Source organism: Mustelus asterias, chromosome 21 (genome assembly GCF_964213995.1).
Source record: "Mustelus asterias chromosome 21, sMusAst1.hap1.1, whole genome shotgun sequence".
Lineage (NCBI taxonomy): Eukaryota > Metazoa > Chordata > Chondrichthyes > Carcharhiniformes > Triakidae > Mustelus > Mustelus asterias.
Window position 1 is genome coordinate 17,497,712 of NC_135821.1, and position 25,977 is coordinate 17,523,688.

Consider the following 25,977-nt stretch of genomic DNA (forward strand, 5'->3'; position numbering starts at 1 on the left):
AGATTTGGGCTATTTACGAATCAGCCACTTCCCCACACACAGAGGACAGAGTCTCTCTCCACTGAAAGTGACTGAAGTTGCCAGTCTGATGTTTGCAGGTCAGTCCCAGAGTAAGTGCCCCAAACCCAGGGTATGTACCATAGCATAGCCACCAGAAATTCCAGGTTCAGCAAGTCTGCAGAAATGAACGCTGATATTTCAGAAATTGGCTGCTTTAAGACGACAAACACCACATTTACCCGCCCCTCAAAAAGAAAGACAAGTTGCGAGTTCAATTCATGTTTGCATGTTTATATATTTTAGAAGTTCTCTGCTTGTTCCTGACAGATGCTCACTCGGGCTGGGCTCACTCTGGGCTCCCATAGCTTCGGTAGGAGAGAGTGCTTTGTTTCACCAGAGAAGGTTTGCAAGCTATTGGAGCTGGTGGGGCATTGTGATCCAGCACTGCCTGGTCTTCAGCGTAGTGGCTGCGGTTTCGCTCTCCATGTCACCTCCCTCAGGCCACAAAGGCATGTCGTCAACTCCGAGCGCTGGAATATCCCAAAGCTCAGAAAGTAGAAATTTTGAAAACTAAAACGGAACCAGCAGAGCCGGTGTGTGAGAGTTGGTGCTCAGATTGCTGCTCCCTGCGGTGTCTACTTCAATCCACCATATTTACGGTGAGGGGTTAATGCAACAGTCTGGGGAATATCTCAACATTCGTTTCTCGGAGATGATGCAAGATCTGGTTTAAAGAACCCCACCACCTCCTTTAGTCAGACAATGATAAAGGACATCACCCACCTCCTTGCTGGTGCCCGATGGGATCTGGAATGCACCAATCCTCACCATCTTCCTCATGGCCTCAATTCAGTGATGTGACATTCAACAATGCCAGCGTTTCCAACACCAAGACTCCAGGGGGAAGGCTTATCCCACTCCAATTTGAAACAACATTATTGTAAAAAAAAAAGGATGAACCAAACGAGTTCTTGAACCCCGCAGGCTGGAGTTTAAAAAAATGGGGATAGCGAGCTTGTGGGCTCCTCCTACCACCCCAGCATCTCCTCCCCTCCCTTGAAGGTACCAACATTTACGGGTGGACTGTGTTCCAGGTGACATTCAGTCTCTGGTATCTCACCCAACTGTGGGGAGGGGGAGCTCAAAGTAATTTGTACAGTTCTTGGGACAAACCAATTTCTTCTCTCTGCACCTGCCCCCTCCGCCAATCAATAACCTGCCTGACCTGCAGCATTGTTCAACCACAGAGTGCATCACAGACCAGACCAATGCTGCCCTTGCCTTTCCTATACATAATTCAATCTGTCTGAGTCCAAGGACATAAACCCGAGTTTATTTTTCCACTCTTTATTGTGGAGGGCACAGAATTGACAGCTGTATGGCCCCCCCGGCTGAGATGACAGAGACACACCGAAAACCAATCTGGCTCAACCTGGTTTGAAAACCCAAGGCAGAGCTTCAATCAACGTGGGACAAGCCCTGAGCTGGAACTCCAATCTCAGAGAAGGGCAGCAGATGCTTAAAGCTGGCAGGAACATTGTTTTTAATGCTTTGCCTCTCGGAGAGGAGGGGGGAAGAATGTTAATTACTGCACTGTACAATCTCAGAACTTTCACCAAGAAATGTAGCTGATTTGAGTGCGAGTTAATAAAAGGTTCTCAATCAGATTACAACAGGAATTGCAAACATTGCAGGTGTATATCACAATATGAATTATAAATCCCCCTGACACCCGCCATGTGATCCTTCCGTCCCTGAAGTTTGGTTGGAGTTGCTGAAGGAATCAGTGCAGTCACTGCTGGCTGCCCTGCCAGCACTGGCTAACATGGCAGACTGCCACAGAATAGACAAGATCAAATTACATTAAAAGTTGATCCTGGGCTGCCCAAAGGTCTTCTCAAAGTAATTTTTACAGTTCTTGGGGGCATTTTCTTCTCTCCCCCCCGGCCAATCAATAGCCTGCCTGGTCTGCAGCATTGTTCATTATGTGATAACAGTCAGGTCCTGTGTTGAGGGCATTCCAGTCAAAGACTGACCTGCCTAAAGATGGGTCAGAAGATCGTGACCTTGCCAGACTGATTTACTGCTCTCTTCAGCACCTCAAATTTTACCCACTAGGTTAAGGTACCTCCCCACTTCCTCAAAACCACCACCCCCCACCCTCCTTGTCCTTCATTCCAATGTCTCACCACCTTCTGTACATAAGGCCGACTGGGTATTGGATAAATAGAACATTTAAAAAACAGTCATTAGTCCTGAACTCTGAGCAGATCTTCAGCTTTACTCCTTACACAGCCCTGGGCCCCACTGGCCTCAGGCTTTGCTCAGCCTTGCCTCCTTGGCCCCAGGCCCATCTCCCCTAGGACCCAGGCCTACCTGCCCCATGCCTATCTCCCTCAGGACCCAGGCCCACCTCCCCCAGGCTCCAGGCCTACTTTCCCCAGGCCTACCTCCCCCAGGCCCCATTCCCTGGCCTCACTCCCAGTAGCTCCGGGCTTCCTCTCTGCTCGGTTCCACTCCCACGGGAACCCAAGGCTGCTCTACACACCCTTGTGAAAAAAAAGCTGTGCTTTTTGAATGACCCCCTTTGCTTTGGAATCCTACTTCAGCATTTCAGTTCACCTTTTAAACCATTGAACTGTTCCTCAGGCATGGCTGAAGTCCTCCCAGTTAGCAGATCAGCTAACGGACCTCTCAGACTCGGGTTCAATAAGGTCCCGTTTGTAAATCAACTCAACTTGGTAAATTTTTCCCATTTCCACAGTGTTCTGGGTCAGAAGTGTTATAAACGTAACAAAAGGAAAACACCCTCAGTCATGTACCCAGCAAGAGACCTCCTAATCGGTGGAGGCAACTAGACCAATTGGGAAACTTCAATGCAACATATCCCATGTGATGCTGTCCATTGCCACCTTGCAGAGGGTTCAGAAGCCATTATGATTTCCGTTGGACCTTCGAAGAATCTCCCTGGCTTTGGTTGCCATCTGGGGGAAGAGGAGAAAGTGGGAATATTAACAGTGGGCAGAGTGTTTATGGTTAAGTACAGAATCATAGATTCATACATAGGAGAGCATATGACCCAGTGTGCTTCTGCCAGGTTCCAGAAAGAGTCATCTGATTAGTTGCGTCTCCTGCTCTTTTCCCATACTCCTCCTATTTTCTTCCCTTTTTATGACCCGTTGAGCCTGCTCTGCCATTCAATAACATGGAAGATGATCAATGTCAGCACTTCCCAGCCCTATCCCTGAAAATACTCAGTGCCCAAAAATGCATCGATCTGAGTCTTCAGTGTGACCAACGTCTGAGGATCCACAGCAATCTAGGGATAGAGAATTCCAAAGATTCACAACCCCGAGTGAAGAAATCGTGGTCCGAAATGTGAGATTGTGATCCCTAATTCTAGACTGCCCCAGCCAAGGGAAACAAACCTCGTGTCTCCACCATTTAACAGTCTCAGAATCTAGTAGGTTACAATGATATATTATCCGATTTGTATAAACTGTGGAGAATTCAGGCCCGGTCTATCCAATCTCTCATAAGAAAACCTATTAATTTCAGCAATCAGGGACAGCACGATGGTTAGCGCTGCTGCCTCATCACCAGGGACCCGGGTTTGATTCCCGGTTTGGGTCACTGTCTGTGCAAAGATTGCATGTTCTCCCCCTGTCTGTGTGGGTTTCCTCATGGTGCTCCAGTTTCTTCCCACAGTCTGAAAGACGTGCTGGTTAGGGTGCATTGGCCATGCTAAATTCTCCCTCAGTGTTACCTGAACAGGCGCCGGAGTGTGGCGACTAGGGATTTTTCACAGTAACTTCATTGCACTGTTAATGTAAGCCTACTTGTGACACTAATAAAATAAAAATTTATATAACTCAACCTAGTGAACCCTATTTAAGTACATCTTTCCATAGACATGGAGCCCAAAACTCCTCATAAATTGGTTTCACCAAAGCCCAACATGACTGCTAGACGACTTGTTTATTCTTAAATGCCAACCCCCTTGTAATAAAGACCAACATATCATTTGCCTTCCCAACTGCTTGATGTACCTTCTTGTTAATTTTAAAATATTTATCCAATTCCCTTACTATTGAATCTACCTCGTTCACCCTTGACAGCACTTTCCAGAACTCATTGTGCCAACAATTACTCATCTTCCAATGTTTTTTCTACCAATTATCTTACATCCGTGTCCTCTGGTTATCAATTGTTCTGTTACTGGAAACAGTTTCTTCCTGTAAAATCCGTCAATTTTGAACACCTCTACTAAATTTCTCCTTCACTGTTTCTGCTAGGGAGAACAATCCCAGTTTCTTCAGTCTTTCCACATGAACTGAAGTCCCTCTTCCCTGGTCCCACGGTGGCACAGCGGTTAGCATTACTGCCTCACAACAACAGGGACCAAGGTTTGATTTTGGCCTTGGGTGGCTATCTGTGCGGAGTCTGTGTGGGTTCCCTCCCACAGTCCAAAGATGTGCCGGTTAGGTGGATTGGCCATGGTAAATGTGCAGAGTTACTGGGATAGGGCCTGGGTAAGACGTTCCCCGGGTCGGTGGTGACGTTCACGAGGGGTCATAGGTTCAAGGTGAAGGGGGGGAGGTTTAACACAGATATCAGAAGGACATATTTTACACAGAGGGTCGTGGGGGCCTGGAATGTGTTGCCGGGCAAGGTGGTGGAGGCGGACACACTGGGAACGTTTAAGACTTATCTAGACAGCTATATGAACGGAGTGGGAATGGAGGGATACAAAAGAGTGGTCTAGTTTGGACCAGGGAGCGGCGCGGGCTAATTGTTCTTTGTTTCTCATTTCAAGGCTTCATTCTATGATCATCTTGCTGGTGCCAGTACAGAGCGAGACTGCGGATAGTTGGGAACCTGTCTCGGGGGCAGGGAATTCAGATGGTGTTCGTAAAGCAGAAGTGGAAATGAATAGGGTTGGGAAGCATTTTCTGATCAGGGCCAGTGTGATCTCCTGGACTCGTTTCGATCGCCACAGGGGGTCGGAGAGGAATTTCCCAGATTTTTTTTCCCCCATATTGGCCCTGGGGTTTTCACTCTGGGTTTTCGCCTCTCCCTGGAGATCACATGGTCTGGAATGGGGGGGGTGGGGGTGAGTTAATAGGTTGTGATGAACAAAGCATCGTAGCTGTGAGGGACAGCTCGGTGTATAGGATATTAGGATGTAGATAGGCTGGAAAATTGGGCGGGGATCCTGGATTCAGGATTCAATCCTGGACCGGGGAGCGGCGCGGGCTTGGAGGGCCGAAGGGCCTGTTCCTGTGCTGTATTGTTCTTTGTTCTTTCAGAGAGCTGGTGCAGACTTAATGGGCTGAATGGCCTCCTTCTGCACTGGAGGAATTCTATTCTGATAAAGCTCCTCTACAAGACCCGTCATCCTGCCTCAAGTGTGGTGCTTAGAATTGGACACAATACTCCAGCAGAGGTCTAACCCATATCTTATAAAGACTTGGCAAAGCTTCCTTGCTTTTGTACTCTATGCCTCTATTTAGGAAGCCCAGGGTCCCACTTAAAAAGAAAGATGCCTCAACTTTTCCTGTCCCCTTCAAAGATTTGTTTGAAAACCCCAGGTCTCACTGTTCTTGCACCACTTTAAAATCTCGTTTATATTACCTTGTCTCATGTTGCTGTCCTAACTGCCTTGTTTCACAAAATGCAGCCCATTTCAGAACATTGAGTCTATACTGTGACCATAAACCCTTTCTCTGAAATATCTCATACACTTAATAGTCTGAATGCAACAATCCTCCCTCCCCACTCACATGGCCATCTGAATATTGTTTTTAAGGTCTATCTTGCTGCAATCTCTCTCAGCTACAGGTTAATATCCAACACATTTCTCTCCCTATTTAGTTCTGAAGAGTCAAACAGACTCGAAGTCCTGTTTCTCTCTTCCCTACGGATGCTGCCAGACCTGCTGAGTTTTTCCAGCATTCTCTGCTTCATTTCAGAACAGTTTGCTCAAAGCCAGTTTCACAGCTTAATGACTGATGATGGGACTTGAGCAGCCTCAGAGGCGGCCACGGCAGGGGAGGGTGATGCGAGTGACTTCACTGGATTTGATGAGCCAGAGGCACTGGGTTCAAACTTCACTCTGGCAATTTGTGAAACTAATTTCAATAACCCATTTTAATTTCAGTTTAATATCTTTTCTGGTGTTTCTGCATCCCACATTATAAGGATGACTCTCCAAAGCCCTCTGAAATGCGCAGCACATCAGCCAATTCTAGGGAGGGTGATAAATGCGGTCTTGCCAGCAACTCCCATATCCTGAGAGAGCAAATAGAAAGCTTGCATTATCAGATGGGAGTGGGGGATTTGCAAGGTTTTGGTATCTGGCTGTTGGTGGAGGGCTGTTTCTGTCGCTGAGCATCCATGGATGCCTGACTCTGTCCTTTGGAAGGGGTGTTGTTGAGCCCTGGGGCTGTATCAATACTTGCTGCGAGTCTCCAGACACTTTATGGGGCAGCACGGTGGCACACTGGTTAGCACTGCCGCCTCACAGCGCCAGTTTTGATTCCGGCTTCGGATCATCGTCTGTGCAGAGTTTGCATGTTCTCCTTGTGTCTGCGTGGGTTCCTTTGGGTGCTCTGGTTTCCTCCCACAGTCCAAAAGACATGATGGTTCGGTGCATTGTCCATGCTAAATTCTCCCTCAGTGTATCCGAACAGGCGCCAGAGTGTGGCGACTAGGGGATTTTCACAGTAACTTCATTGCAGTTTTAAGTTTAAAAGTTTATATATTAGTGTCACATTACATTAGCACTGTAATGAAGTTACTGTGAAAATCCCCGAGTCGCCACACTCCGGCGCCTGTTCGGGTACACTGAGGGAGAATTTAGCATGGCCAATGCGCCCTAACCAGCACGTCTTTCGGACTGTGGGAGGAAACCGGAGCACCCGGAGGAAACCCACGTAGACAGGGAGAGAACGTGCAGACTCCACAGTGACCTAAGCTGGGAATCGAACCTGGGTCCCTGGCACTGAGACAGCAGTGGCTAACCACTGTGCTACCCCCTGTTAATGTAAGCCTACTTGTCGCACTAATAAATAAACTTAAACTGTGGTGCAGCAGCTCAGAGAGCAGTCTTTGGGTGAAATTATAGAATCGCTACAGTGCAGGAGGCCATTCGGCCCATCGAGTCTGTCCGACAACAATCCCAGATGAAGGTTATCCCCTATCCCCGTAACCCCACATATTTACAATGCTAATCCCTCTAACCCACGCATCCTGGGACACTAAGAGGCAATTTAGCATGGCCAATCAACCTTACCCGCATATCTTTGAGCTGTGGAAGAAACCGGAGCACCCGCAGGAAACCCACGCAGACATGGGGAGAAAGTGCAAACTCCACACAGACAGTGACCCAAGCTGGGAATCCAACCCGGGCCCCTGGCGCTGTGAGGCAGCAGTGCTAACCACTGTGCCACCCCAAATGCGGATTCTAACACAGCTCATGGTACAGTGGTTTGAGAGCAGTGGTGTCACTAACTGGCACCCTCGCTGGGAGAAGCTTTGATCCGGAGCTGACTCAGCAAGCCATGATTCACCACCACCCTCACTGCAGTGAAACCCAAAATGTCGACTGTAAGGAACACTGTGTACAAACAGAATGGTACCTGTGTAGGCCTGTTGTAAATGGGCTGGCACACTTGATCGGGAAAGCTGTGCAGAACCAGACTGCAAACCTTTCAAAATACCTGTCAGGAAGAAGGAGAGAATTGAGAGGTCGATCAGCCGATCCGTCTCCTTTATCGGAGAGCCAAGCTTCCGTATCCTGACGGCACAGGTCTTCAGGGAGTGTTAAAGCTTTGGAATCGGATAGCACACAAGACCATTCAAAGCAGCAAGCAAGCCTGTGCCATCCCTTTGTAAGCGCTACCAAGCAGTCCCGTCCCACCCCACACCCTCCTGCCCCAAAGTCATGCACATTTTTCCTTTTCAAGCATTAATCTTTTGAAAATTATTAACCCAATTCTATCACCTTTGCAGGCAGTGCAGTCCAGATCATAATAAATTGCACCCCCACCCCCCAACCCCGGTCTTTGGCCAAGAAACCTGTGTCCTTATGTTTTCAACTCTCCTTCCAGGGCAAACTGTTTCTGCTTGTTCACTTGAGCAAAGCTCCGCATGATTTTTAAACATCTCTATGAAATCTCCTTATCTTTTCTACTCTCGAGAGCAACCCCAGCGTCTCCAGTCTCTTCACTTCACTGAACTGCCTTGTGCCGTTCAAGTAGATCTGCGCAGCAGCCTTCCAAGGTCTCGACATCCTTTCTAAATGTGGTGCCCGAGATTGAACACAATATTCTCGCTGCGGCGCAAGCAGTGATTTCTAAAAGAATTCACACAACTCCCGTGGTTTTGTGATGCATGTCTCTATGCATTTTCTAAAGCCTTCTTAATTTGTCTTGCCATCTTCGAATGTGTGTGTGTGTGTGCGCGTGTGTGTGTGTGTGTGTGTGTATCCCCAGGTCTTCCTCTGTTCCCGCAACCACTTTAAAAATGTTTTAAAACAATGTTGGTTCTATTGCTTCCTTTCATTCTTCATGTATCACTTTACAGAGTGCAGCCAAAGACCATTTATGACATTCCGCCTTCTTCGAATCTGCTCATCTTACCAGTGTGCCCATGTCCTATAAGACCATAAGACATAGCAGCAGAATTAGGCCACTCGGCCCATCGAGTCTGCTCCGCCATTCAATCATGGCTGATATTTTTCGCATCTCAGTTCATCTGCCTTTTCCCCATAACCCCCTTATTAATCAAGAACCTATCTATCTCTGTCTTAAAGACACTCAATGACCTGACCTCCACAGCCTTCTGCGGCAAAGAGTTCCACAGATTCACCACTCTGGCTGAAGAAATTCCTCCTCATCTCTGTTTTAAAGGATTGGCCCTTTAGCCTGAGGTGGTGCCCTCTGGTTTTAGTCTTTCCTACTGGTGGAAACATCCTCTCCACGTCCACTCTATCCAGGCCTCGCAGTATCCTGTAAGTTTCAATAAGATCCCCTCCTCATCTTCTAAACTCCAACGAGTACAGACCCAGAGTCCTCAACCATCCTCCTGAAATCTGCTATAAACCTCCTCAATATTACTTTTGTGCCAGAGAGCTTTGAAATTATGCCCTGTACCCTCAGTTATTAATATCTCTCAAAAATAGCAGTGGTCCTAATACTTACCCCTGGAGGAGGTCACTTCATATTTCCCCTCCCGTTTGACAAAACACCTGTCCACAATGACTCGCTGCTTTACCAATTTTGTACCTAGGCTGCCACTGCCTATTTCACTCAATGTGCTTCACTTTTGCCGATCAGTTTATTATTCGGTGCTTTATCACAACATCAGTTACCCTCATCAACCCTCTATGTTACTTATTCAAGAACAGCAATAACCATAGCAAGCCCCCAAACACCAGACATGAAGAATGGTTGTAGTTATTAGTTAAGCGCAGTTTATAATTTGTTGGTATGCTCCCATCTAAACCCCAAGATAGCTCAGGAAGTTAAATCCATCGCACAATGTGCTTGTGAACAACCCAGAGCAGAGAGGACTGAGCGGGGGAGACATGATTGAGGTGTATAGGATTATGAGGGGTAAGGACAGGGTGAGTAGGAAACAGCTGTTTCCCTTGGTTGAGGGGTCAATCACGAGGGGGGGCACAGTTTTAGGATAAGGGGCAGGAGATTCAGAGAGGATTTGAGAAAAAGAAAATTCACCCAAGAGGGTGGTGGGAATCTGGAATAGATTGCCTCGGAAGGTAGTGGAGGCTGGAAACTTTACCTTATTTGGATGAGCACTTGAAATATATTCAAAGATATGGGACAAGTGCAGAAAATTGGGATCAGCGCGCCTTTAGTGGTAGCTATTGTTGGTGCAGACTCGATGGGCTGAAGGACCTTTTCTGCGCTGTGTAACTCTAAATCCCCAGCTTGTATACAGTTTGCTGATTTTCATTCACAAGGTGGTTGGGGCTTCCACATTTTTGGGCTACAAATGGGGGTTGGGAGCTAGCCTCTGTGACACTAATCCAGATACCATACAGGAAAAGCTTAAGTGCCAGTCATGGGTCAGTGGGTAGCACTATTAGCACTGAATCAGAAGGTTGAGGGTTCAAGCCCCATTCTGGAGACATGAACCCAAAATCCAGGCTGGAATTTCAGTGCAGGACTGAGGGAATGCTGCACTGTCAGCGAATCTATCTGCATCCTTTCTGGTTGTATCACAGCTTGATATGGTTCCTGCTCTGTCCAAGACTGAAAGAAACTACAAAGGGTCGTGAACGAAGCCCAGTCCATCATTCAAACCAGCCTCCCATTCATTAACACTATCTACACTTCCCACTGCGTCGAAAAGCAGCTAGTATAATCAAGGATCCCACGCACCCTGGACATACACTCTTCTATCTTCTTCCGTCGGGAAAAAGATACAAAAATCTGAGACCATGTACCAACAGCTTCTTCCCTGCTGCCATCAGACTTTTGAATGGACCTACCTTGCATTAAATTGACCTTTCTCTACACCCTAGCTATGATTGTAACACTACATTCTACACACACTCCTTTCCTTCCCTATGTACGGTATGCTTTATCTGTATAGAACACAAGAAACAATACTTTTCATTGTCTACTAATACATGTGATAATAATAATAAAATAAAATCAGTTCAGACATCAGGCCGTTCCCCATTTGCCCTCAGATGGACGCAGAAGATCCCATTGCACTATTTCAAAGAAAAGGGAATTTCTCTCCCGTGTCCTGACCAACATCAGATCCTCAATCAAAACCTAAGGCAGATTACCCGATGTATTTAATTACCTCTGCAGCTGAGGATGGGAGTCATGATGTGGAGATGCCGGCGTTGGACTGGGGTAAACACAGTAAGAAGTTTAACAACACCAGGTTAAAGTCCAACAGGTTTATTTGGTAGCAAAAGCCACACAAGCTTTCGGAGCTCTTAGCCCCTTCTTCAGGTGAGTGGGAATTCTGTTCACAGACAGAGCATATAAAGACACAGACTCAATTTACATGAATAATGGTTGGAATGCAAATACTTGCAACTAATCAAGTCTTTAAGAGACGAAACAATGTGAGTGGAAAGAGCATCAAGACAGGCTAAAAAGATGTGTATTGTCTCCAGACAAGACAGCCAGTGAAACTCTGCAGGTCCACGCAACTGTGGGAGTTACAAATAGTGTGACATGAACCCAATATCCCGGTTGAGGCCGTCCTCGTGTGTGCGGAACTTGGCTATCAGTTTCTGCTCAGCGACTCTGCGCTGTCGTGTGTCGCGAAGGCCGCCTTGGAGAACGCTTACCCGAATATCAGAGGCCGAATGCCCGTGACCGCTGAAGTGCTCCCCAACAGGAAGAGAACAGTCTTGCCTGGTGATTGTCGAGCGGTGTTCATTCATCCGTTGTCGCAGCGCAGATGAATGAACACCGCTTGACAATCACCAGGCAAGACTGTTCTCTTCCTGTTGGGGAGCACTTCAGCGGTCACGGGCATTCGGCCTCTGATATTCAGGTAAGCGTTCTCCAAGGCGGCCTTCGCGACACACGACAGCGCAGAGTCGCTGAGCAGAAACTGATAGCCAAGTTCCGCACACACGAGGACGGTCTCAACCGGGATATTGGGTTCATGTCACACTATTTGTAACTCCCACAGTTGCGTGGACCTGCAGAGTTTCACTGGCTGTCTTGTCTGGAGACAATACACATCTTTTTAGCCTGTCTTGATGCTCTTTCCACTCACATTGTTTCGTCTCTTAAAGACTTGATTAGTTGTAAGTATTTGCATTCCAACCATTATTCATGTAAATTGAGTCTGTCTTTATAAGCTCTGTTTGTGAACAGAATTCCCACTCACCTGAAGAAGGGGCTAAGAGCTCCGAAAGCTTGTGTGGCTTTTGCTACCAAATAAACCTGTTGGACTTTAACCTGGTGTTGTTAAACTTCTTGCTGAGGATGGGAAGAGGGAATGTTTTCAGCTGTTTATTAGTTCACAAACAAGATATCTCAAAACCTAATGAGTGGATTTCAACAGATAGGGCATGGTACAAAGAAGAACGGATTAGATTTTGGCGAAGATGCAGATCTGGACCCCAAGGATTTTTTTTTGAAGGATCTCTTAATATTGGGACAACTTGACATTTTTTAAAAAGAAGTTGTGGATTGTCTTATTTAGATTGTTATACAATGTTGTAGGTTCTCAGAGCTGTCAAAATGTGAGCAGAGTTTTCAGAGCAGGTTGTTGGATGTGGATTGGTTGAAGTCTCCTCAGCGAGATGGAGCTCTTAATAAAAAAAAAACTATTCTTCCAGCTTTGTAGTTACAGAGCCTCAAGGAAATGCTGCATCATTGCAATAACTCTTAGTTAACAGTGTCACGGAGGCATGAGGTTTGCTGAGCGAGCTATTTGTGGGAGATTGCGGTGTACAAACTGGCTGCTGTGTTTCCCTACATTACAGCACTGATTACACTTCAAGATGTACTTCATTGGCTGCAGTGAAAAAAGATTTGCAGAGCTATGGGAAAAAGGCAGGGGAGTGGGACTAACTGAGTTGCTTTTGCAGAGAGCTGATATGGAGATGACAGGACAAATGGCTGCTCTCTGTGCTGGAGCCATTTTATTACCCTCGACTCCCCCCTTCCCAATATATATTAATTCATTTCCTTTCAGTATGGGTTGATTGAAACCAAATCAATATTATTGAATGTAACTTCCACCAGCTGCCAGGTTGGGTGACTGTATGGAGTTTGCACGTTCTCCCCGTGTCTGCGGGGGAGGAGTTCCAGGACAGCATGGTGGCACAGTAGTTAGCACTGCTGCCTCTCAACGCCAGGGACCCGGGCTCATTTCCGACTTTAGGTGACTGTATGCAGTTTGCACGTTCTCCCCGTGTCTGCGTGGGTTTCCTCCAGGTGCTCCGGTTTCCTCCCACACTCTAAAGGTTAGGTGGATTGGCCATGCTAAATGTGTGGAGATGGGACGGGGGAAGAGAGCCTGTGTAGGATGCTCTCTCAAAGACTCGGTGCAGGCTTGATGGGCCGAGTGGCCTCCTTCTGCACTGTAGGGATTCTATAATCCTTTGACTTTTACCCAGTAAGGATGAAGGAACTGTGATATTTTAGGATAATGAGGAGATGGTGGCTTGGTAGTGAAGTCACTCATTTAGTACCCAGCCAATGCTTTGGAGGCACCAGTTCAAATCCCAACCTGGCGGCTGGTGGAAGTTAAATGCAATAATAGAAATCTGGGATTCTAAAGCTGGCCACAGTAACTGTGACCCTGAAACTACCACTGATTGTTGTAAAAACCCATCTGGTTCACTCATGTTCTTAACGGAAGGAAATCTGCCATTCTGACCCGGTCTGGCATACATGTGACTCCAGACCCACAGCAATGTGGGTGACTCTTAACTGCCCTCTGAACTGACCTAACAAACCACTCAGTTCAAGGGCAATTAGGGATGGGCAACAAATGCTGGTCTCGTCAGTGACGCCCACATCCCATTAAAGAATAAAGAAAGAAAATTGGAATTGACACTATCCCCGTTCACTTGCTGTCCTTGCCCTTCCATAAGACATAGGAGCAGAACTAAACCATTCAGCCCATCGAGTCTGCTCCGCCATTCAATTATGGCTGATATTTTTCTCATCCCCATTCTCCTGCCTTTTCCCCATAACCCCTGATCCCCTTATTAATCAAGAACCTATCTATCTCTGTCTTAAAGACACTCAATGACCTGGCCTCCACAGCCTTCTGCGGCAAAGAGTTCCACAGATTCACCACTCTCTGGCTGAAGAAATTCCTCCTCACCTCTGTTTTAAAGGATCATCCCTTTAGCCTGAGGTTGTGCTCTCTGGTTCCAGTGGTTGAAGGTTTGTAGAGGCCAACATTTACTGTACAAACCCATTATTTACGAGGCAAGATTAGGTATGAAACAGCAAGCCAGCAGTTGGTCCTAATGCCCAGAAAACCCCCTTTGACAACCTATTGCTTTCTCTTCTGGTCTTCCTCCGAGCCATGCAAAATGACTAACAATTGAAGTATGGTCGGGTGATTTATACAGGAGAGATGAACCTCCGGCACCTCGCCATCTGCATGACAATATCTGATCTCGGTGCTTCTCTGGCTCATCCATGTGTCCGTGACAGTTTCCCTGTGTCCCCCGAAACCGTGCCCCTCTCATCCCAGCAATCCCGAGTACTTACTTTGTGTTAAGTTGTGCTGGTACGTGACTGAGGTAGATCCAGTAGGCGCAGTGGTGGAGACGTCCGATTCCGAAGCAAAGCTGAGCAGGTTGAGCGGGAGCTGGAAGGGTAGGGAGACGGGAACGAGACCGCCCAACATGCTGAATGCCGCCGCTGAGTTCAGAGACGCTGACGTCGCGTTCAGGTTTGTTACATTCAGGGGCGACGTCATTAGGGTCAGAGGTGATGTGTTTGCCAATAAGGTCGATCCAGCAGTTGCCTGGAACAACAACAACAACTTGTATTTATATAGCACTTTTAATGTGGTAAATATACCAAGATTCCTCACAGGGGCATTATCAAAGAAAAAGTGGTACAGACATAGAAGGAGCTATTAGGATGGCGGTCAAAAATGTAGGTTTTAAGGAACTTCCTTAAGGGTTGGGTGAGTGGTCTAATCAATGGCAGATCCTGTACAGTTTGGATAAGTGTGAGGTTATTCACTTTGGAAGCAAAAGCAAGGAGACAGATTACTACCGGAATGGCTGTAAATTGGGAGAGGGGAGTGTGCAGCAGGACCTGGGTGTCCTTGTGCATCAGTCGCTGAAGGTAAGCATGCAGGTGCAGCAGGCGGTAAAGGCGGCAATTGGCATGTTGGCCTTCATTGCAGGAGGTTTTGAGTACAGGAGCAGGGATGTGTTGTTGCAACTATACAGGGAGGCCACACCTAGAATAGTATGTGCAGTTTTGGTCTCCTTTCTGAGGAAGGATGTTCTTGCTCTCGTGGGAGTGCAGCGAAGGTTTACCAGGCTGATTCTGGGGATGGCGGGACTGATGTATGAGGAGAGATTGACTGGGTTAGGATTGTTTTCGCTGGAGTTCAGTCGAGACAGAATAGATGCAGGGAGGATGTTCCCGATGGTGGGGGAGTCCAGAACCAGGGGTCACAATTTGAGGATTCAGGATAGACCATTTAGGACAGAGGTGAGGAGACATTTCTCCACGCAAAGAGTGGTGAGCCTGTGGAATTCATTACCACAGGAAGTAGTTGATGCCAAAACATTGAATGCATTCAAGAGGCGGCTGGATATAGCACTTGGTGCCACTGGGATCAAAGGTTATGGGGAAAAAGCAGGATTAGGCTGTTGAGTTGGATGATCAGCCATGACCTTAATGAATGGCAGAGCAGGCTCGAAGGGCCAAATGGCCTCCTCCTGCTCCTATCTTCTATATTTAAGAGAGAGGCACAGAGAGTTCAGGAATGGAATTCCAGAGCTTAGGGTCTTGGAAGCTGAAGGTGCAGTTGTTATTGTGGACTGATTAAAATCGGGAATGTTGAAGAGGCCAGAAATTGTAAGAACATGGTTACCAGGGAATGTTTTGGGGCTGGGGATGATTACAGAGGCAGGAAGGGGCGAGGCCATGGAGAGATTTGATTCTAAAATTCTCATCCTTGTTTTCAAGATGTTGCTTGAATCGGGGGTCAACGTAGGTCGGCGAACACAGCAGCGTGAGGGGAACGGGACTTGGTGCGAGGCACAGTTTTGGACAACCTCCTGTTTACAAAGGATAGAATATGGGAGGATAGCCAGGACGAGTCAAGTCAAGAAGTAACAAAGACATGTACGAGGGTCTTAGCAGGAGATGAGCTGAGATAGGTGATGCTATATAAATGGAAGCACATGGTCCTAGTAATGGCATGGATGTGTGGGCAGAAGCTCATCTTGGGGTCAAAGGTGATATTGCCAAGGGGCAGCAGGTCGATGAAAAAGTAGGAGGGAGGCCAATTATAGATCCGCGGAGGGGATAGAAGAGACATGCTCGGGGCAATGTTACTTGAGTGGGAACACAAATCACTGCAGGTGATTTGAGGTACTCTCTGGCTAGGTAAACAATGGAGATGGCTGCCATCCTACTCAGCTGCCCGGGGGTGGAGAAGTGATCGGCCAGAGCAGAAGCAGCAATTAGGGCTGATTTCCAAGCCTTCAGGTGTCATACGAGGAATGGGGGAAAAAAAAAAACTGGAGAGAAAAATTGCATAATCAAAATGATATTTTGAAAACACACAAAATGTGAAAGTAATTTTTCTCTGAAAGAGCGTCGCTGTGTCTCCTCAATTCAATTTCTCACCCTTTTGCTGGATGGGTCAGTAACCCAGCCACGACCAGAGCTGCAGTGCTGCTAATCTGTGGCAGTCACTGGGAGGGGTATTCAGCCAAGGGGTGATTCCCTCCCCATTCTTCCCCACCAAGTGGGGACAATCAGTAATGATTGCTCAGTCATCAGATCTATCCACAATTTCCCAGATAATGAAGTAGTCTGTGGCTGCATGCAGCGAGATCTGGCGATAAGGTTTGGGGTGAAAAGTGGCAATTAATGATTGAACCACACAAATGCCAGGCGATGACTATCGCCAACAAGAGAAAGTCTAGCATCTCCCCATGACATTCAATTACATTTTCATTGTTGAATCACCCATCAACACCCCTAGAAACATGCAAATTTAATTTGGATAAGCCATTAAAATACAGTGAGAGTACAAAGCAGCCTGGTTGACCAGCATCTAATCCATTAATTTAAACATTCACTCCCTCCACCACTGACTTGCAGTGGCTGCTGAGAGTATTATCTACAAGATGCACTGCAGCAAACCATGAAGGTTTTTTTGACCTCACCACTCAAATGTGACCTCTACCACCTAGAAGTGCATGAGCAGTAGATGCATGGGAACACTGCTACCTGTAAATGCATGGGCATCACGGTGGCACAGTGGTTAGCACTGCAGCCTCACAGCGCCAGGGACCCGGGTTCGATTCTGGGCTTGGACCATTGTGTGGGTGGAGTCTGCACGTTCTCCATGTCTGCGTGGGTTTCCTCCAGGTGCTCTGGTTTCCTCCCGCAGTCCAAAGGTGTGTGAGTTAGGTTGGTTGGTCATGCTAAATTGACTCTTAGTGTAAGGGGAACTAGCATGACAAATACGTGGTGTTACGAGGATAGGGCCTTGGTGGGATTGTTGGTGGTGCAGGCTGAATGGCCTCCTTCTGTACTGTAGGGATTCTATGATGTGGCTATCCTGACTTTCGTTGTTCCTTCTCTATCGTGGATCAAAATCTTGGAACTCCCTAACAGCACTGTGGGTGTACCTACACCACATGGACTACAGCGGTTCAAGGCAGCAGCTCACCACCACCTTCTCAAAGGCGATTTGGGGTGGGTAATAAATGCTGGCTTTGTCTGCGTACCCACATTCTATGAATGAATACATTTGAAAATGCTGTTTGAGAGATTTTGCTATGTGCAAATTGGCTGCTGTGTTACCAACAAAAGTGACAATGCTTCAAGAGTGTTTTAAGAAGATATTCCATTGGCTGTGGATGCTTTGGGCTGTCTTAAGGATGTTGCAAGTTACCATTTAATGCAGATTTTTAGTTTATTCTCTAAAGTTGATGAACAGGAAAATCTCTAGCCAATACACAGAAATAATTTTTAATTTGTTTATGGATCTGGGTGTCGCTGGCTAGGCCAGCATTTATTGTCCATGCACTTTGGAAGGACAAACCAAAGTAGAACGTACAGGGTAAATGGTAGGACTCTGAAGAGCGCAGTTGAACAGAGGGATCTGGGAATACAGGTACAGAATTCCCTAAAAGTGACGTCACCGGTGGATAGGGTCATAAAGAGTGCCTTTGGTACATTGGCCTTTATAAGTCTGAGTATCGAGTATAAAAGTTGGTGTGTTATGGTAAGGTTATATAAGGCATTGGTGAGGCCGAATTTGGAGTATTGTGGACAGTTTTGGTCACCTAATTACAGGAAGGATGTAAATAAGGTTGAAAGAGTGCAGAGAAGGTTCACAAGGATGTTGCCGGGACTTGAGAAGCTGAGTTACAGAGAAAGATTGACTAGGTTGGGACTTTATTCCCTGGAGCGTAGAAGAATGAGGGGAGATTTGATAGAGGTGTTTAAGATTTTGATGGGTATAGATAGAATGAATGCAAGCAGGCTTTTTCCACTGAGGCTAGGGGAGAAAATAACCAGAGGGCATGGGTTAAGGGTGAAAGGAGAAAAGTTTAAAGGGAATATTAGGGGGGGCTTCTTCACGCAGAGAGTGGTGGGAGTGTGGAATGAGCTGCCGGATAAAGTGGTAACATTTAAGAAAAACTTGGACGGATTCATGGATGAGAGGGGTGTGGAGGGATATGGTCCAGGTGCAGGTCAGTGGGACTAGGCAAAAAATGGTTTGGCACAGACAAGGGCCAAAAGGCCTGTTTCTGAGCTGTAATTTTCTATGGTTCTTTGGTTCTATCCCTAATTGCCCTTGAAGTGGTGAGCTGCCTTCTTGAACCGCTGCAGTCCATGTGTAGGTACGTCCACAGTGCTGTTAGGGAGGGAGTTCCAGGGTTTTGACCCAGCAACAGTGATATATTTCCAAGTCAGGATGGTGAGTGACTTGGAGGGGAACTTGCAGGTGGTGGTGTTCCCATGTATCTGCTGCTGACGGTAACAGTTGTGGGTTTGGAAGGTGCTGCCCAAGGAGCCTTGGCGAGTTGCTGCAGTGCATCTTGTAGATGGTACACACTGCTGATACTGTGGTGGAGGGAGTGAATATGTGTGGATGTGGTGCCCAATCAAACAGGCGGCTTTTTCCTTGACGCTGTCAAGCATCTTGAGTGTTGTTGGAGCTATTGTTGCAACACTAGACCAATTAATTAAATGTAGTGGGGAGATTAGTGACACACACCCCTAAGGCCAACTAGTAACAGAGAAGCGATCAGATGTTTTAAGAACAAACTTTACAACAGCCATACAAAGCTTCACAATTCCCCACAGATACAGAGAGCGCTGGGGGCCTTTACTCAATGTGGTGTAGCACTAAAGCTCACAAACAGCAGAGGGACAATCTCCCTGGTCTGACGAGCAGGGGATCAGGGGTTTGACTGAACCCAGCCCAGGCTTTGGGGCATTCCACCAGAGAAAGAAAAAGGATTCAAAAATAGCAACCAGCTATTTTTGCTACCAACCTGCCTCTGATGTACTGTAAATTTGGCGCATGTGCATCAAGTAATGACATGAAACACTCGGCTGTGATGCCTTTTAGAGTCTATTAGCCAGCACAGAGTGTGAAGCTCAGCGTGATGAATAGTCACTGGGATCGTGTATCAGCTTGGCCACATCACACTGAATCAAAATAATGGGTGGCATGGTGGCACAGTGGGTTAGCACTGCTGCCTCACAGCGCCAGGAACCTGGGTTTGATTCCCGGCTTGGGTCACTGTCTGTGCAGTGTTTGCACGTTCTCCCCGTGTCTGTGTGGGTTTCCTCCGGTTTCCTCCCACAGTCTGAAAGACATGCTGGTTAGGTGCATTAACCTAAACAGGCGCCTGACTGTGGCGATTATGGGATTTTCGCAGTAACTTAATTGCAGTGTTAATGTAAGCCTACTTGTGACACTAATAAATAAACTTAAACTTTAATTGCTATTTGGGGAAGTGCAGCAATGGTCATGGGATTGTGGGAAGGAATTAAGAGTCTGGATTCTGCTCCGAGAGGGAAGTTTTCATGAGGGGTGTGGGACAGAGTGGGAAGTTCAGGAGGCAAAATGCACATTAGCTTGCCTGTGAAAACCTTCTTCTGCTTGTCTCTTCCCAAAGCCAAATTATCATTGCTGAGGTTTCGTGTCCAAAACAAGATGGAAAATCGAAGAATAATTCAGGGAATCAGTCCACTTACAGTAATGCAGATGACATCTAACCAAGGCTCTGAACAAATGAAGCATCACTTCTCAGTTCCAGCCCGCTCGCGATAAACCTGCTTTCTCAGCCAAGAGACGGGAATGGAGAGAACCGCAATTTCATTAAGTAGTTACCTGGATACCAGTTGATGATCCTGAGCCGGAGGAGGGCCTGTGTAGGGAGGGCAGCATTTTTATAGCAACCTGAGGATTACTTCCTGGCCCCCCACTCACATTAGTCCTACTGACAGTTCCGCTTGGGCTGCCCCTGTTAGCAGCTGAGTTGCTCAGAGACCCAGTCCGACTGATGGAGACATTCGGGCTGGCGGTGCTGCGGTTGGTGGTGCTGATGCCCACTGCGCCAGCGACGTTGCTACGACTAGCAGTTCCACTGCTCCTGGCAGGCGCCCCGCTCACGCTCAAGCTGCTACGGCTGACGGTTCCGGCTGTGGTGCTTCTGCCAAGAGTCCCGGCACCCGGTGGGCTGGCCAGTTTCGGAGGCACTGAGGTTTTTTTTACAAGAGCCACTGACTGCTGCTGCTGCCCAGCGGCTGATCCGGAAGGCGAGTGTCTGCTGCCGGACGGGCTGCCGGAGTGCTTACCGCTGCTTTGCCTGCTGGATGGACCCCCACTCAGATTACTTGACCCCGTCGACACATTCTGGTTCCCGGCGCTTGAAGGTGCCGTGGGTTTGTGTGGGCCAGCCATGGAGAAGGGAGGTTTAAAACCTTGGGCCGAGGTGCTTGAGGGCACTGCGGCTTTGGGCGTGTAATCGCTAGAGGTAGACTGACCGGAACTGGTCCGAGAAACTGCAGCATGAGAAACCTGGGTGCTACTGGTGACTGAAGGGGCAAAGGATGTTGGATAGGCAGGTGACCTCTCTGACAACTGTGGCATATGACTTGGGAGCAGGTGCTGCGGACAGGCATTCAACTTTACCACCGGATTTTGGTGCGTTTTGCCGACAGAAACCTGGGGGTGTGAGGAGAGGCTATTGTGATGCATGCTGGGCTGGGATTGTGGTTTGGTGGACTGGGCCTGTGATTGGCTGAGCCTCTGCAATCCTGGCTGGTGCTGCTTGGCTGTGCCAGTCACCGAGGGAGGCTTGGGCGTTTGTGACGAAGGTGCGGTGTAGCCAGCAATCAAGCTGCTCATTCCTGCTCGCGACCCTTCCTGGGATTTCTTGGTGCCTGGACTGTGGCCAAATAAATGACTGAAGGTCAAAGGGACAGGAGTAAGTGTGGGCACTTTTGGAGTGGCCGTGGCTGCTTTCGGAGAGGGGGTGCCCAGTCTCTGAGACGGTACGGCTGCTTTCAATTGGGGCGCAGTCGCTTTTGGTGACGGTGTGGCTGACTTTGGGGAAAAGGAGGCTGCTTTCGGGGAAAGTACCAGAGGTGTGACCTTGGCTATGACCTTTTTATCCTCCTTCATCACAGGCTGAGGTCGCGGGGCAGGGGGGACAGAGTTATTTACAGTCTTGCTGATCTTGGCCGTATTGTTGAAGACAGACAATGCATCCGACACCGATTCAAGGGAAGGCGGTTTCAGGGACAGATCTTCATCCAGAGAGTCGTCCAGGTAAATAGTTTCCCGGGTCGGGTTACAGCTGGAGCTCGAGATGCTGATAGGCATGACGCTGCTCGTTGGCAGCACCTTTGGGCCGGTACCTGCTGGAGTACAGAGCTTCTGCTCTTTCTTGGGGCTCGAGTCCTATTTAAAGGAAAAGTGAAAGACGGTTGAGGAATTGTAACAGTTTTCAGAACACCTCACATCCCACCCAAATCTCAATATCATCTGCCTACACAATAGATAAACCCTAACCCCATCCAAAACGCAACAAATTAACTCAACTCTTTAATGAGGGCGGGTGGAGCAACAGGGGCAGAAGGGCCCCCCAGGTGGTGGTGGTTGGGGGGGGGGGTGGTGGGTGGGGAAGGAGATTCATTATTCATGCTTCAGTTTCAGAGACACGTCCGGGATGGGCAGCACAGTGGTTAGCACTGCTGCCTCATAGCACCAGGGACCCGGGTTCGATTCCCGGCCTGTGTGGAGTCTGCATGTTCTCCCCGTGTCTGCATGGGTTTCCTCCAGGTGCTCTGGTTTCCTCCCTAAGTCCGAAAGACGTGCTGCTTAGGTGCATTGGCCATGCTAAATTCTCCCTCAGTGTACCCCAAACAGGCACTGGAATGTGGCGACTAGGCGATTTTCACAGTAATTTCATTGCAGTGTTGTGAGCCTACTTGTGACACTAAATAAATAAACATTTGCAGTCATAAACCTGTCCCACAGGCACCAACTGAGATAAGCCGTGTGTGGACTGGCCTTCCACTCTACTCCTGATGTGGAGTTGCCGGCGTTGGACTGGGGTGTGGCACAGTAAGTAATCTCACAACACCAGGTTAAAGTCCAACAGGTTTACTTCGTAGTATGAGCTTTCGGAGTGCTGCTCCTTCATCAGGTGCACCTGATGAAGGAGCAGCACTCCGAAAGCTCGTGCTACCAAATAAACCTGTTGGACTTTAACCTGGTGTTGTGAGATTACTTACTCTGCTCCTGGATAGAGCAATCGTACAGGCAGGAGACTGCGGCCCAACAGATACACTCAGCGAGGCTAAAGGAACACAAGGTTTGCCTGCATCATCACTGCTCCTCACTGTAATTCACTGTGATCCAGATACTATTTCTTCCATTCCATATTCTGCTTGTTATCTAGCTTCAATAAATCAAAAATGTTCACTTGAGGGAGCAACATGAAAGGGAAAGATTCACCTTTACTTTAGGTTTTGGGGCGAATATCACCTTCTTCTTGGCCCTAGGAGAGAAAAGACAGTGAGGTCAAGAAACCCAACTACAACAACCTGCAGAGAGTTGCTCAAAAGGGATTGCAAATAAAACACGCAAAATGTACAACACCTCAGTCAGCATCCAAAAGAGAGAAATAGATTATGTTTAAGCGGGTCCCTTGGCCTCCCCTGAAACCACCAAGCTTTCTTTGCTAAACAATCCACTCTCATTTTAGATTGGGGGCTTTTGTTTCATTAATTGTACTTGGGACGTGGCTCTGGCAAGGCAATGCTTGCTCCCCAGTCCACGTTCAACAGGTAGCGGAGTTGCGTCTCAACTCGATGTTCCCTGGATCACATCAGGATTTGGAAGACAGTAGTCAGGTGGAAGCCATCATGGATAGGAAGGAGGGACTTGCTCCCCTGACACATGTTACTGAACATGTTGGGATCTAATAATAATCCCACAGCCCCAACCATCTCTGGTACTAGCCCACAGATCAGAAAACTCTTCCAATTCATTCCGAGGCTTTATATTGGACTGCTCCATGGAATTACCTACTGGTCATCTGAATGGATGAAACAGGAAATCAGAAGGGAAAAGTCACCCAAGGAGCTGAGTTTGGTTCATCAATCAAAACCAGTCAAAGGTCAGCACTCCCTGGCTTCTTCTCTCATCCATATTCAGGATGAATATGTGGCTCTGACTGCCCCAGTGGTCAGGAGCAGTAAGACACTCACTAACCTGGAATGTGATGGAGTTAAGGAGAAAAGATATCATGCTGCAAATAGAATGAACAGACTATGAGACAGCTCAGCCCTCTACTTTATAAAACTCTTAGATAGTATATAAATCACTGAGAATTTAATGAACTCAACCCAACAACATATGATCTTTGAAATTTAACACAAAATGCAGTGGACCATCCATTTCTATTATTAAGTTCTCTAACCTGTCCACATTACTGAACTTCCTCACCCCTGAACCATTCTCTGAAGCCTCTCCAAGGTCCATCAGGTTTGCTCTGATACCACCCACTCAACATTATTTATTTACCAAACAGACCATTCAAGGACATGAAGCCACTGCTGCTGTTTTAAAAATGTACAAATTATTTCAAATATGTTGCTCAACTCCTTGGGACAAAACTAAAACTTCATTAAAATTTGCAACCATTTAACCTACTGTAACGTTTCCTGAAAGAGAGATTGCGCCGCCCTTACACGCACCACAGTGTTGCAGTTTACAGCACGAGCAGCACCCAGAGGATTATAACATCCAATTATGTGGGAGTGTCCAGTGGGCATAGCCAGGAATTTGCCATTACGTTCAGTCAGTTTTAATTATAAGAGTTAACATGAAATTATCAAAAATTATGAGTTTGACAAAACCAAAATACACAACCATAGGTTGGAGATGCTTTCTTATATTCGCGATGCTGTATAAATTCCAGTGCAATACACATACAAATGGCGGCACGGTGACACAGCGGTTAGCACTGCTGCCTCACAGCGCCAGGGACCTGGTTCGATTCCGGCCTTGGACCTCGGTCTGTGTGGAGTTTGCACATTCTCCCTGTGTCCGCGTGGGTTTCCTCCGGATGCTCCGGTTTCCTCCCACAGTCCAAAGATGCATGGGTTTGGTTGCTTGGCCATGCTAAATTGACCCTAGTGTCAGGGGGACTAGCTAGGGTAAATACATGGGGTTATGGGGATAGGGCCTGGGTGGAATTGTGGTCGGTGCAGACTCTAAGTTGAATGGCCTCCTTCTGCACTGTAGATTTTATGATTCTAAACAATGGTTTACGTTTCATGACTTCAGAGGAACACATTCATATAAAAACTGATAGTAAAATGCGCACGGGGACGCGCGGGCGCGCACACACCAGGGACACGCGCGGGCGCGCACACACCAGGGACACGCGCGGGCGCGCACACACCAGGGACACGCGCGGGCGCGCACACACCAGGGACACGCGCGGGCGCGCACACACCAGGGACACGCGCGGGCGCGCACACACCAGGGACACGCGCGGGCGCGCACACACCAGGGACACGCGCGGGCGCACACACACCAGGGACACGCGCGGGCGCACAAACACCAGGGACACGCGCGGGCACACACACACCAGGGACACGCGCGGGCACACACACACCAGGGACACGCGCGGGCACACACACACCAGGGACACGCGCGGGCACACACACACCAGGGACACGCGCGGGCACACACACACCAGGGACACGCGCGGGCACACACACACCAGGGACACGCGCGGGCACACACACACCAGGGACACGCGCGGGCACACACACACCAGGGACACGCGCGGGCACACACACACCAGGGACACGCGCGGGCACACACACCAGGGACACGCGGGCACACACACACCAGGGACACGCGGGCACACACACCAGGGACACGCGGGCACACACACCAGGGACACGCGGGCACACACACACCAGGGACACGCGGGCACACACACACCAGGGACACGCGGGCACACACACACCAGGGACACGCGGGCACACACACACCAGGGACACGCGGGCACACACACCAGGGACACGCGGGCACACACACACCAGGGACACGTGGGCACACACACACCAGGGACACGTGGGCACACACACACCAGGGACACGTGGGCACACACACACCAGGGACACGTGGGCACACACACACCAGGGACACGTGGGCACACACACCAGGGACACGTGGGCACACACACACCAGGGACACGTGGGCACACACACACCAGGGACACGTGGGCACACACACACCAGGGACACGTGGGCACACACACACCAGGGACACGTGGGCACACACACACCAGGGACACGTGGGCACACACACACCAGGGACACGTGGGCACACACACACCAGGGACACGTGGGCACACACACACCAGGGACACGTGGGCACACACACACCAGGGACACGTGGGCACACACACCAGGGACACGTGGGCACACACACCAGGGACACGTGGGCACACACACCAGGGACACGTGGGCACACACACCAGGGACACGTGGGCACACACACACCAGGGACACGTGGGCACACACACACCAGGGACACGTGGGCACACACACACCAGGGACACGTGGGCACACACACCAGGGACACGTGGGCACACACACACCAGGGACACGTGGGCACACACACACCAGGGACACGTGGGCACACACACACCAGGGACACGTGGGCACACACACCAGGGACACGTGGGCACACACA

General features: G+C 48.6%; 1 protein-coding gene across 1 annotated transcript in view; it reads right to left on the reverse strand.

Annotated features, from left to right (window-relative positions):
* Positions 1 to 275: 275 nt before the first annotated feature.
* LOC144509517 (ubinuclein-2-like) overlaps positions 276 to 25,977 on the reverse strand; it is a 56,883-nt gene continuing 31,181 nt past the window's right edge. Inside the window, exons 9-13 of the mRNA XM_078238424.1 lie at positions 22,717 to 22,759; positions 20,083 to 21,657; positions 14,238 to 14,496; positions 7,641 to 7,721; positions 276 to 2,984 (exon numbers count right to left, since the gene is read on the reverse strand). Coding sequence (XP_078094550.1) covers positions 2,935 to 2,984; positions 7,641 to 7,721; positions 14,238 to 14,496; positions 20,083 to 21,657; positions 22,717 to 22,759 — 2,008 coding nt within the window. The 3' untranslated portion in view covers positions 276 to 2,934. The remainder of the gene's footprint in view (positions 2,985 to 7,640; positions 7,722 to 14,237; positions 14,497 to 20,082; positions 21,658 to 22,716; positions 22,760 to 25,977) is intronic.